General features: G+C 37.1%; 1 protein-coding gene across 1 annotated transcript in view; it reads right to left on the bottom strand.

The window, feature by feature from the left end:
* Window positions 1-651: 651 nt before the first annotated feature.
* Window positions 652-13,443, bottom strand: part of LOC103480821 (flocculation protein FLO11) — a 14,052-nt gene continuing 1,260 nt past the window's right edge. The window contains exons 3-13 of the mRNA XM_008436006.2: window positions 11,702-12,162; window positions 9,538-9,597; window positions 7,623-7,688; window positions 6,294-6,424; window positions 4,974-5,031; window positions 3,312-3,335; window positions 2,792-2,871; window positions 2,597-2,687; window positions 2,415-2,519; window positions 1,816-2,004; window positions 652-1,034 (exon numbers count right to left, since the gene is read on the bottom strand). Of these exons, the coding sequence (XP_008434228.2) occupies window positions 895-1,034; window positions 1,816-2,004; window positions 2,415-2,519; window positions 2,597-2,687; window positions 2,792-2,871; window positions 3,312-3,335; window positions 4,974-5,031; window positions 6,294-6,424; window positions 7,623-7,688; window positions 9,538-9,597; window positions 11,702-11,735 (978 nt within the window). The 5' untranslated portion in view covers window positions 11,736-12,162 and the 3' untranslated portion in view covers window positions 652-894. The remainder of the gene's footprint in view (window positions 1,035-1,815; window positions 2,005-2,414; window positions 2,520-2,596; window positions 2,688-2,791; window positions 2,872-3,311; window positions 3,336-4,973; window positions 5,032-6,293; window positions 6,425-7,622; window positions 7,689-9,537; window positions 9,598-11,701; window positions 12,163-13,443) is intronic.

Below are 13,443 nucleotides of genomic sequence, written 5' to 3'. Positions count from 1 at the left end.
GTTTTATTTTATTCTTTTTAAATTATTGTTAGTCAAAGTTAAACTAAAACAGTTTTTTTCTGTTTTTCACTTTTCAACAGACTTTTCATAACGTGATGTAATGGAGGATTTAAATTAATGCAGAAAATGACAAAACAGTTTAATTTTAAAACCAACACAAAATGTTTTTATTTTAAAACCAACACAAAATGAGCTTCACTGACAGGAAGTTTGATTCATACAGGTTAAAGTTCATGTCATGATAAAACGGCATCATTTCAATGAACGCAATAAAGTTAGTAAATAAAAACGTTCCACAGCTGCTCATCAGTTTGKATCAGAGCATCAATTAAAGCAGTTCTTGCATATTTTTATCTCTGTACAGTAAAGAAATAATTCATAATAGTTAAACCAAAAATAATTCTTCAGAATTAGACATTCAAATTCAAAATTCGGGTTTCTGTTAACATGTGAGGCACAAAATATAGATTTAATAAGAAGTTTTTACAAAATTGTACACATTGAGGGTAATTAGGAGACATTAGCTTCTAGTCTTTACAGTTTATTTAGTTTGAGAAACGATAATGTGTAAACAAAATACTATAAAAACTCATAACTTATAAACGCTAAACTAAAACAGTTTGATTTGACAGCATCAAATGCTGCAAGTTGCAGTTTTTCTGGATTTTTTTTAATAGTCTATAAAAAAACGAATAAAATCACTTGAGAAAAAAAATAGCATTTCATCATCAAAATAGTTCAGGCTAACTTTGGGTTAGCTTCGTGTTTAGCTTGTTGACGTTTCAAGTAAGCAGGGAGGCACTTTGACGAAAAAAGAGAGAAATCTGTAAAGACCTTCTGCTGATTCTGGTGGGAAGGACATTCAGTCTCTGCTTCTGTGTGAATGTTTGGGTGCTATGAAGAAGAGGAGGAAGAGGAGAAGGAGAAAGAAGAGAAGGGGAGGACCGAGGAGGTCGGTGGAGGAGTTAGGAGCTGATCGGACCAGGCCGGATCGTCCAGGTTTATTTCCACAAATGGGCCGCTGGAGCAAACCGCTAACAAAAGAGATACAGAGATAAGATTTAAACTCAGAAATCTACYTGAAAAACACGAGCAAAAGTTCATTTTTACAAGTGATTCATAAGTCAGACATAAAAACACATTTTTCAAAGTAAAAGCTCAAAATTCCACTTAAAAAAAAAAAAAAAAGCAACTAAAGTCCAGAGAAATGAGTTTTAGGAAACCTGGAGTTCTGTTTGTCGAGGTTTTTCCAAACGTCTCACATGAGATGCAAAGAGATGATGATTGATTGGGGATTTTTGCAGCGTGTGGGAGATGATCGCCCCCTGCTGGCCGATGTTTCATCAACAGAAACCCGCTCAGCAGAGCAACATGTTATAAACTATCTGAGCCAAAAATAATGGAAAATATTCACACACATAAAGTATCATATTACGCTTAATTATTACGCTTCAATAATTACGCTTCAATTATAGTTAACTAACCAAACGCATTAATATTTAAAACTACATATTAAATCTGTTATTTCAATGTTTAAATATGTTTATGTAAATATGTTATTTAAGCCTAATTTATAGCAACATGTTGAATTTATGTTAAACTAGACCTTAAAGTTTCTATTTTTCCATTTTCAGTGGAGCTCCTGCTGCTTTTGTTTCCACCAAAATAAAAGTTTTAAATCCTCTAAAGTGCCTCTAAAACTGAAGCTTCTGGGAAGCTTTGACACTTTAGAAAAGAGTCGAGATCTGAAAATATTTTCTTCACTGAAATATTTGTATAGCACCTGTTGATATTGTGGTATTTAAATGAGCTCACATGGATTGTTGTTGTTTCCGTTCTGTTGCTGCGGCTCCTCGACTGCATCGAAGAACAAGTTGTTGCTGCTCATCTGGTTGGATTTCTTCTCTGCCTGGTCGCCTCCTGATAACGAGCTGCTGCTGGAGGAGGAAGAGGAGGGGGACGAAGATCTCTGCGGGTCGTTAGCCTCTGGGGGATCCTGAAGAGCTGCAGGGATGGAGTTAAAGGGATGGAGTTAAAGGGAAGGAGTAAATGTCTGAATTCACCAAAAACTGGGTCTGGATCATCAAATGTTGCCTTAAAGGGGAAAATTCACTTCTCATATTAATGATTTTTGGTGTCTGGAAAACAAGCCGTTTCAAAAACCTCCTGATTATTAGGTGTGACTGAACAACTGGGAGGATTTTGAAACAGTTCATTTTCCACACATCAAAAATCATCTGGGTGTTTGTTTTTAAACATTTGGGCTGATTTTAGAAGCAGTAGAAACCCAGATGGAAGCATAAAAATGTGAAAAATGTTCATTTTGAATAATCTGCCCCCTTAAACATGCAGGTATTTGCTAAAAATATTTAAATACTTTAGATTTTCAAACACAACAACCAAGCATTTGGTACCGTTCTCTTCCACGTCTGCGTTCTCCTCCGGTTGTGGGCCGGTGCCGTTGGGTACCGGTGTGGTGGAGAGATCATCAGAGATCACATCTTTGTTAGCCGGTTGGTCTGAGAAACAAAGCAAAAACATTCTTACTCGGGTTGTCAACACGTTTTAGGACATTTAGACGGATTTAGTCAGTTACCGAGGTCGTCCAGGTAGACCTGACCGAAGGTGCCAGTTGGTTCGTAAGCACTGCTGGAGGCCGGAGGGCGCTGGAGGTCAAACGAGTACGTCTGAAAGACAAACAGATGAATAGAAATTAAAACGTTTAAATATCTTACCATAGTGTGTGATTGCTTTTCTTTAAGGAAACACGGATTCGTTTGTTGTTTCTCACCCTGGACGCCCTGCGGAGCATGTAGAGGATGACACTCAGAGCGATGATCACGATGATGATCAACACCAGCAGGATGTAAGCTGCCGAGAACGAAACCACCAGGTTACCGCCTGATTGTCCTCATTTTAGATTCAATAAATCAATTTCTTCTGATTAAAACACAGAAGAAACAATGAATATCTCATTTGGATGGTCATAAATATTCACATTATACTGAGTTAATTTTGCCTAGTGACCACCAGGGGGCGCTGGAAAATTAGCAACATGTTGACTGTAGTTTCCTGAACCAAAATCTACAAAACAAAACATCTGCATTCAGTAAGGAAAGTATTAATAGCACGAATGACTTGCATCTATTTTAGTATAACTTTGGTCTGTTTTTAATAACAGAGAGATGATGAARCATCCAGCAGGAATCGGGGTGAAAATTCATAACTGGACTACAATGGAAAAGAAAAAATACTCAGTTTAAAAGGAATCAGAGTGAAGATGGAAACTGGAGTAAAAAAAGTGAGCTTACCCCAAGATGAACCGCCTGCCGCCACTGAAAGAAACACATTACATTTAGTTTTTCACTCAGGAGAAATCTGAGTTAATGTTGGTCTCCGTTATTTAAGAGCAGGCGGCCACTCAAAACAAACGCTGGATAATATTGTCCTTAAAGAGGATTGTGTCTGGAACCACCTGCTGCCTTCAGATGGAGTTTTGGCTTCGTAATTTAACGCCTGTGTCTCCTCTAAAAGCTCCAGCTCTTTCTGAAACGCCGCCTTCAGGAAACAATCACAACACGGCTGGTAGAAACCTTTAACAGTGTTTCACCAGCGTCAGCTGGTTGCTGCTGCTCAGCTGAGGACTGCCGAGCAGCAGGCCTTGGTGGAAAAGGTAGTGATGGACTCTGACCTGAACCTTCAGAGCCACTTAAAGACAGTTACAAAGTCGGYCTTCTGTCACCTGAATAACATTTCTAGGGTTAAGATCTACAGAAATTCTTCCATATCTAGATTAATTCCACCTGATTAAAGTTGCTTCTGAAACATTATAAATAAAACATTAATCAACATTTTGATGTGTAACGACGGCACTTGACAAAATGCAAAGCTGCAATTAATGGATGTGTGTCCTATGACTTTACATTTTTGTGTTTTTATGAACTGTGAACTGCCTTGTAGCTGAAATGTGCTACACAATAAACATGATTGATTTATTGATCTGTGTCTCAAAATATCAATCCGGTCCAGAACGCCGCTGCTGGAGTTCTGACTAAAACCAGGAAGTTAGAGAACATCAGTCTACAGTCCCTTCACCGGCTCCCTGTAGCTCAGAGAATAGACTTTAAAATGCTGTTAGTTCACTGAGYGGCTCAGCACCACAATACTTTAAAGAGCTGCTGCTGTTGCCATAGCAACCTTCCAGACCCCTCAGGTCTTCTGGTTCTGGTTCTGCTCTGCATCCAGAACCAGAACCAAGCGAGGAGAAGCAGCATTCAGTTTCTATGCACCACAAATCTGGAGCAAACTTCCAGAAAACTGCAAAACAGCTGAAACACTGAGTTCCTGTAAGTCAATGCTAAAAATCAGTGTAGCTGCCTGTGTCGTACCTCCCTATGTTACCAAAAAGGCAGAAAGCGTTACAGGTAAATAAATGTAAATAAAAACGGTAAATAAATGCATCTTACATTGAACATGACTTTTTGTGGAAATTCACGCAAACTAAACAAAGACGTCTCTCTCCTTTATTTAGTAACAAGCTGCAGCCGGTTATCATAGATCTTTCAGGATTTAAATCTTATTAGACATAGGTGACGGTTTTTAAAAGCTCGTAAAACTATGAAAGCTTTCAGTTATTGCAGCTAACCACTTGTGTGTCTCGTGTTTGTGAGACTACAAACTCTGGAAAAAGTATTAAACTACAAAAATGGTGGATCTGTAACTATGAGGCAAATTATCTTTAGCATATAAATGGCAGCTAAATGGTAAATATGTGTTTTTGGGTTTTTTTTGTCCTGTGACCGTTAGCGTTCGCTCTGGTTCGCTGGATTGAACTTGGCGTATCTGAATGTGTTCCTGTGGGTTCTGGTGAGCAGTTAGAGAGAAGTCAGACGTGCGAGTCGCTGTGGTTTGACGCAGGAAGACAAAACGAGGCAGAGTGAGAACCTGCAGCCTGCATGAAGCAGCTGAGCTACCTGCTGCGGACGCCGTAGTCGCTGCAGAGGTTGACCCTTCGCTGGCTTGTTCTTCCTGCTGTGCAAGAGGAAACAAAAGCTCCATCAGTTAACTCCATCTGACATTCTCTTTGTATTTCAGCATTCTTGGATTTGAAAGCATTTGATGGTTTGAAATGTTTGTTTCATCTCCTGGATTTCTGAGAACTGGCTTCGTGTTTCTGAAGCTTTTCTTGTTCATGGTGGGCTTTGCACTACAACCCAAAACTCACTTCCTGTCTGCTGGTTTTCTAGAACGGCAGCGGCGGGGCGGGTCGATTAAGCTCACATGAAAACCCTTTTTAAAGAACGTTTTAGATAACTTTACACAACAAGCAGCGTCCAAACGACCACATCTGCATTTCATGTGCAGAGATGTGAAGATATGAGGTTAATGATGACAAAACTTTGTTCATTGATGCTGCAGTTTTGTTGCAAATGATGTTTAGCTCACTGCAGGAATAATGGCTTAGATGAAGGTCAGAGTTTGAGCTTTTTTATCTCCARAAAGTAAAAAAAATCTGCAAATGTGTGTAAAACGTTACAGATTGGATTCATTTTTAATCCTAAAAAGAATACTTTTTGTCATAGAGATGTAGATGCGGCTCCTGCAGCAGTCTGTTTTCCAGCACGTTTGAAGAAGCCTCTGACTGAAGAAAGTCGTCCCTCAATGTAGCACAAGATGGGGAATTTCTAACAGAGCAATTCTGCAYTTTTAGTAAAAACAAAGCAACCAAAGGGCAAAATAAATCATGTGAATTCATGTCTATGTGTAATTTTAAGGCCAATTAAACAGATTTATGCAGGAAACTGGAGAAAGTTTCCAGTTGAAATGATTCAAACCATCAGAGATTTTTAGAAAACATGTTTTGTTTTTATGTTTKTTAGAAAAAGTATAGTCAGTATTTGGTTCCTCTGGCAGATAATTCTCTTATAATATGGGAAAAATGTCTTGTTATAAGCAATTATTGACTTAAAACAAGCTGATATTTAATCCTGAATCGTCTCTAATAAGTTATTTTTGTCGTTTTGAAATGTACAAAGATATTTGCAGTAGAAACCAGACCAAAAATCCWTGGTAAGATTTTGAGTTTTTGCAGTGTAGATGTCTGCAGCAGCAGCACCAACACGGTTTCTACCGTTAATATTGAATCATATTGATGTATATTTGATGGTTGAACTATTAAAATATGCAGATTAMCAGAAGATTTAGCTCAAATAATCCACAGGATTTCTGCTTCTGACTTTGTTTTCACTTCATCAAGTGAATATAAAAATATTCGGGTTASTGATGATTGTTACCGTGGTTACTGAAGGTGAGGTTGGGCTCTGACGCGTTGTGGGTGATGGAGTTGGCGTCGATGTGTTCTTCGTCTCCTCCGTGGTTCTGTTAATGTCCATCTTAGGTGTCGAAGCAYTAAAATGATCTGTGGCTAAAATAAAGGAGACAAAAAACGAAGAAGAATCTCAGATTTTCAAATTAAAACTTCAAAACGTTGCAGAAAAAACGATAGCATGAAAACAGGATAACTTTAAAATAATCCAGAGTTGATGGATAGGAAACTAAACATTCCTGCACTTTAAGTCAATAACATAAATACTTTCGTTCAGATTCTTTATTGAAATGTGTTTGATCTTTCATTGAAAATTATAATTTTTTAAACTTTTATTCACAAAAACATACACACAAATGTGATGTATTTTTCTATTATGACAATATGTTATTATTTAGTGGGCATCTATAAACTTTATCCAAATTCTTTACTAGGTTTTAACAAAATGCCTGAAAATAAAAACCAGAAAAAGACTTAAATGTCTTTATGATACAAACATAAATAATGAAAAGTATCTGTATCAATATCAGTATCGGTTAATTAAGTATTTAGTGTGAAAAGATTCGTACTTTTTCCACTTTACATAATATTTAGTCACTTATAAACCATATATTGGAGGTACAATAACAACCATAACACCATTTTCATCAGTATATTACATTTGTGGCATGCATTTGCATTTTAATAAATCATTTTCTAAATGAATTAGTTACACAGAGATCATCTAAAACTCAGTCCTGTAACGTTTTTAAAGCTAATTTTCACAGAGCAGCAGTGGAAATCATCAAGATGAAGACACAGCTAGAAAGAGATCAAAATAAAAGCAACATTGATCACAATATTTGATGATTTAATGATGGTAATCAACAAAATATAACACCTGTATCTGGTTTCTCAGTTGGATTTATAAAACTCAAAAGAAGACTGGAGAAACGAGGAGAGAAGAGAGAATAATTTCTCTTAGTTGGGATAAGTTGAGCTCTTTATTTTAGGGAAACGTTGCAAAGTGTAGCCTGTTACRTTATTCTGTCAAAATGATGAGGAAAAAATACAACAGTTGATTCAATAATTAAACAGAATCAAAGTCAAATTAGATTTAGTTGATTTATTTAARAATAATTKAAATTAACGCAGTTATAATTYTGGAGTGACGCTCTGCTCCAAACTCCACACCAGTTGGTGGCGGTAAAGCGCCAATTTCATTGTTTGCCAAGCGCCAAAAACCATAGAAGAAGAAAAAAAAAGGAAAGAGGAGGAAGGAGAAGAAGAATGTGACTTAAASAAGAGCATTTTTTACCATTTTTATTTACATTCACGGTCGTTTTCGTGCCATTTAGTTGTGAGGGATTCGAAGTTTCTGGAACTGAATAAGAAACAGAAAACAAATACGTATAAATAAATACAACTAGAAAATTCTAAATTAAGGAGGCATTTCATTGATGTAGTTGTACAGAAGTGGTCCGAGTTAAAAAAAAAATAAAAAATTAAAAACAGAATTGTGCATTTTGTATTAAGACTTTTAAAATTATTTTAGTTTAGAAATTTCAGGCTTCTGCTGTTAAACAAGTCCTGGGGGCAGAGAAGTCTGTAAGTACCAGGATGTAAGAGTTTAGCTAGATGAGCTAAATGTTAGAACAACCTGAAATACTAAATACATACTTTATCTGAAATTCATCAAACGCTGCAGAATACAGCAAAAAATGTATGCTTGTAGTGATGATTGCGTTTCTATGGAAACAGTTTAGCAGTGTAACCAGATGTAATACTTTACTGTTACATTTACTAGCTTTAGGAGTATTTTTACTACTCTGAACATTTTATTTTTACTTGAGTAACTTAATTGTAAAGTATTTCTGCTGTTACTTGAGTCAAATTTCTGGATTTTCTGAATGAAGAACAAACCAGACTGACACGCCTGCGGTTTGTTTAAGTTTGATCAGGTTTTTATTGAATGAAACTGATTTGGAAAAATGTTCGTTAGTGTGATTTTGTTATTTATATGATTTATCATAATTTTGATCATCAATTTCCAATTAAATTTATATTTTGGTCCGTCTGATGATGTAATTTAAAATATTTAATGATTGATCAGTTGCTCAGTACTTGAGTACTTTTTACCAAATACTTTTTTTACTGTTATGTGTTGGAGTAGTGCTACTCTTACTAGAGTGCAATTTTTGACGCTAGCTTGCTCACTGTATGCTAAAAAAAAATCCCCTTTAAATTTGAAAAATGAATTCAGAAGTGGTTTGAGTTTTGACCAGCAGGGGGCGACGTCTGTGACCAAGATAGAAACTAAAGTAGACTTTGCTAATTCGTTTAAAACAGTGGTCCCCAAACTACGGCCCGCCTCCACATTTGGTCCGGCCCCCTGAACAATACCAGAGAGCATTCAGATTTTTTTTTCATATATTGTATTTTCCGGTTTATATGTGGATTTTTCTTCAACCACCAGGGGGCTCTGTAGCAGGAAGTGTGTCCTGTAAACTGTGGGTGTTTTGTTTTGCATGGCGCATTGCTGCCATCTGTTGGACTTTTAGGGAACTGCTTGACTTTTATGTTATTTAATCAGTGTTTGCTAGCGGTAGAGCAGATGAACACATGTGTTTGTTATGAACGCCGCATTCCAGGTCGGATTCTTCGAAGCCTGTAAGTAGCAGCTTATACTTCAAAACGAGCCTTTATGTTAACATATGAGGAATTCATAAGTTAAAGCTACTTTTCCTCAATTGAATATATACTAGACAGTCCCAGTGACCATTTCACTAACGGTTTTTACCCATGTGCTTTCTGGGTAAAAATCAATCAAGAAACGCGCGCCCCACCTTCCCCCTCAACAATTTCCAGCAGCGCAGGTGATAAACGTGTCACACTTTGCCCCCACCAGAGAAGGGAAAAGTTATGTGGCCCTCACAGGAAAAAGTTTGGGGACCCCTGGTTTAAAATCTCAATCAGGCCTTTGTGGAGCGTCCTTCATAATACTTATGTCGCTTTTTAAAAAGCCTTAAAATAAATTAGCATAATTTTACACAGAATTTTTCAGAAAAATGCACTCTGTGAGGTAAACAAGTCCCACTTTAAGGAATTTGTGTTTTAAAAAAACCAAATGTAATGCAGTTTTTACTTCTATTATTTGCCGTATTATGAATTGTAGAGCTTACAGGATGTGGATATTTTCCATGATAAATCATGTTTAGTAAGTCAGTTTTTACCTGGAGGTGCAGGACGTATCGTCGTAGGTAGTTTTTCTGAAACAGCAGAAGTTGCTAGAGCTGCAAAACAATAAAGATAAATATTACATAAAGCAACATCTTAACATCAAATTTAACAGCTTGTCCTTTAAATCATAATGTAACATAATGTGTGCAGCATGCAGTTTACTGCTAACAGTGACTGACAGTCTTGTTATAGCGCCACCTCCTTCAGATGTGTGAACAAAACAAACTACAGTTGGTGCAACATGAGAGCAAAGAGGTGTTAAAAATCTGATCTGAGGAAGACAACAAAGCATTCATGTTCTTTATTCTGCTCTATCTGCTGCAAACATAAAGATTGGACTGGTGATTAGACCAAAACCTCCTGCACAGTTGCTAACATTTAGCATGAATACTTTAAAGTCAAAGTAAAACCAGAAACAGCAGCTGCAGTCACACTAAGATGTGAGGTTAGTGGTGATTTGTCCACTCTGAATTTCTGTTTAAACTTTTAGAACTAAAAACTGTTGCTTTAATGTTTTAACGCCTTTCTCCTCTCACACAGTTCACCAAACACGTTAGCATTCACTTATCTTAGCATAAAGCTGCTAAACTACAAGCTAGCACTTAGTTTTGCTTTCTTTTAAAATATTTTAGGTGTTTTATTAAATATTTACACAGTGCTGTTCAGATAAATGTGGTTATATGCTTAAGATAATTTGCCTCATAGTTACAGATCCACCATTTTTGTAGTTTAATACTTTTTCCAGAGTTTGTAGTCTCACAAACACGAGACACACAAGTGGTTAGCTGCAATAACTGAAAGCTTTCATAGTTTTACGAGCTTTTAAAAACCGTCACCTATGTCTAATAAGATTTAAATCCTGAAAGATCTAAGTGATTATTTTATCACTGAATTCACTGTTACAACTTCTTGATCATTTTTAAACCTTAATTTAATAATAAACATGTTTTACTTTGGTGTTCCTAAAAGGCAACACAGTTTATCGTGTTCACTGCAAAAACATTAAATCTTACCAAGTATTTTGGTCCAATTTTAGTGCAAAAACTTTTATTATACTTGAAATAAGACAAAACTAACTTAAAAATGACCTTTCAGCGAGACATATGAGCTTATTTAATCTAAATTATTCCTTAATATTGATGAAAAAGTTAGATTTATTGGCAGATTATTTCACTTATAACATGGGAAAAATGTTTTGTTACCAGTGAAACTAGAACTTCTACATCAATATTAAGGAATTATTGATTTAAATAAGCTCATATATCTTTCTGAAAAGTTCCTCAGAAGTTATTTCAAGTGTAATAAGATATTTAAACTAAAATTAGACTAAATATGCTGGGTAAGATTTTGTGGTTTTGCAGTGTAATACTGGAGCTGTGTTTTTATTTACATAAAAGCCATTTCCCATGATGTTATATTTTGATTCTTTTTTCCTGAATTATGAATGGAGTCAGATTTTTAATTAGTTCGGAAGAAGTCCAGTCAAATCAAAGATCACGCTCTTAACTTCCTAAATCTAAACATTGATTTAATTTCTGCATCTTCTCATTCTAATCATCAAATGAAGGTTTTTAATTTTGAGAGTCCTGAACTATAATTAAATCTCATTTAATGCTGCAGCCTAATATTCAGCACCATAATATTGCTTAATGTTCTTATTTTAGCACTTTAGCTCTGATTAAAATGAACTTTCAGTACATTTGGACACACCTCCTCATGAATGTGAACATCGTATTAATTCCTGAACAGAAAATATGCAAATATTGCACTTTTGCACCTACATCACTTTGCATTTGAAAAAAATAACAGTTGATTTTGGCGGAAAGCTAAAAGCTCAGTGCGGCGTGTGCTGGCTCTGCTTCACTTCCTGCATGGAAAGCATCAATTAAATGCATTTCATAGTCTGTGGAAATCATGGAAATGCAGATTTATGACCAAATTAAGGTTTTCCAGATGAGTAAATAAATGACTGCGATGGCTAATTTATGTCCAGCAGCTCATTTCGGGCAAACACTCTTGTAGCATTTGATTAAACTGAACTGAAGAAGTGAAAGTTTTTAATTAGTCGCCTCAGTGAGCATTTCTGTGTTTTTATTATTAAAGATTTGAGTTAAAAAAAAGAAAAGAAAAGTGTGTTAGCAGTTGAAGTGAACTCACCCAGGAAGCAGAGCTGAAACAGCAGCTTCATCATCTTGATTCAAACCGTCTCCCACACTTGATTGTTTTGTCTTTTTACAACAAGAAGCTGTGATCATCAGCAAAGCAGCAGCAGTTTCCCTTTTATTCAAGTTATTTTGTTCCTTTTTCTTTTAAGCTCCTTCCTCTGCGGCGTCTCTCAGTCCTCCACTTTTAGACCTGAAGCTCTAAAAGCGTCTCTCTTCCTTTCTCTCTCTGTTTCTTCCGCCCTCCCCCATCCTCTCTTCTCGCCGTCGCTCTGTTTAGCCTCGCTGTGTTTTTCTGTTGTGTCTTAAGCTTTGCGGTATGAAGAATTCAAATTTGACCGGCGGGCTCTGAGGCCCGATTTCAGAAAGTTTCTCTGTCGTGACGTGGAACCGTGGATGAAATGTGGATTTTTTTTGGACGTTTTTATTATTTTTCACCAAGAATTTAGCAAATATCTGCAGAAAAGAGAGAAAATGTAATAAAAACCCAACTTTGTGTGCATGAAATCTGTTTTCCTTTCCATCTTAACCTTTTCCTTTCCCCTCTTATCTCCCACCCATTGTTCTAAAAACAAACATCACTCTGAATCTTCTTCTTCTCTGTGCCACACTTGTTGGGCGTCTTTCTGTAAATCACTCTTAGTCTCACTCAGTTTTCAGGAACTGAGTCATCGGCCGCAGAGCGAGCTCCACGGCCGCACAGGATGCAACAGTAGCTCTGCTTTCTCGCTGCTTCTACCTCACCAACGCAGGTGTCAACCCTTTTCAACCTTCAGCACAGAGATAAACGTCTAGTCTACAGGTTACATCAGCTCTCCAGCCACTTTCACCTCTTCAAACACTTGTTGGCGTGGAAAAAATTCAATGCATTTTGGGATTTAGGCAACCAGGCGTAGTAAAGACGACAGGCTGAAGGTTAAACAGCATCAGAACGGGGAGAAACGGGGATTTGAGTCATTTTGAAGGTGGCCAGGCTGGTCTGAGTAAAACCGAAACTGTCAATCTGTTTGGGTTTTCACCATCTGTGCCAACTCTCCACGTCTGAAATAGAGAAAAAGTCAAGTGAGGTGTAGTTTGAAAGGTCTTGCTAATGTCGAAGGAGAATTGAATGATGAGGAAAAAGTACCCAGAAAACTTTCTTTGAGGTCATAAAATGAACAGGTTCACTAAATCAGAGGTTCCCAAACTCCCAGGGGGGGGGGGCGTGCCATTGCAGGGGGGGCGCGGGAAGCCGTCTGGATGAAAAAAAAAAAATCGAATGCTGTATACGCTGGGTTTTTACCTTAGAATAGCCAACTCTTTGTTATTCCTCTGTCAATTTGATGCAGTAGTGGCTTCCACACTTCCCATATCTGTGTCCTCTGTCACTTTTATCAGCAGTTAAAACTGTTTAATCCKTTGTTAACATGTGGTAACCTGTTTTTCCGAGCCGCCTTTAAACGCAACATGAGCGCTACGACGCTCGCGCTGGGTTTACACCTGTGGGGCAGTGAAGGAGACCTGCTGCTGCTGTGCGGAGCTACGCAGGTGTGTCAGAATCATGGCAGCAAACCAGCAAAACGCAAATAACTTTTCACAGTTTTCCCCCAAACTAACAGACTGTTGAGTAAAGCTGCTGGATGCAGGTAAAGTTAGCTAAATGATGACTAGCTAGCTAATATCAATACATCACCTTAAGCTTAACAAGTAGCCTGTGGGGTTCCGATGTTGTTGTCTATGTTCAGCTACGTACATTCA

The sequence above is a fragment of the Poecilia reticulata genome, linkage group LG18, assembly GCF_000633615.1.
Source record: "Poecilia reticulata strain Guanapo linkage group LG18, Guppy_female_1.0+MT, whole genome shotgun sequence".
Lineage (NCBI taxonomy): Eukaryota > Metazoa > Chordata > Actinopteri > Cyprinodontiformes > Poeciliidae > Poecilia > Poecilia reticulata.
This window is presented reverse-complemented; position numbering and strand designations above follow the sequence as displayed.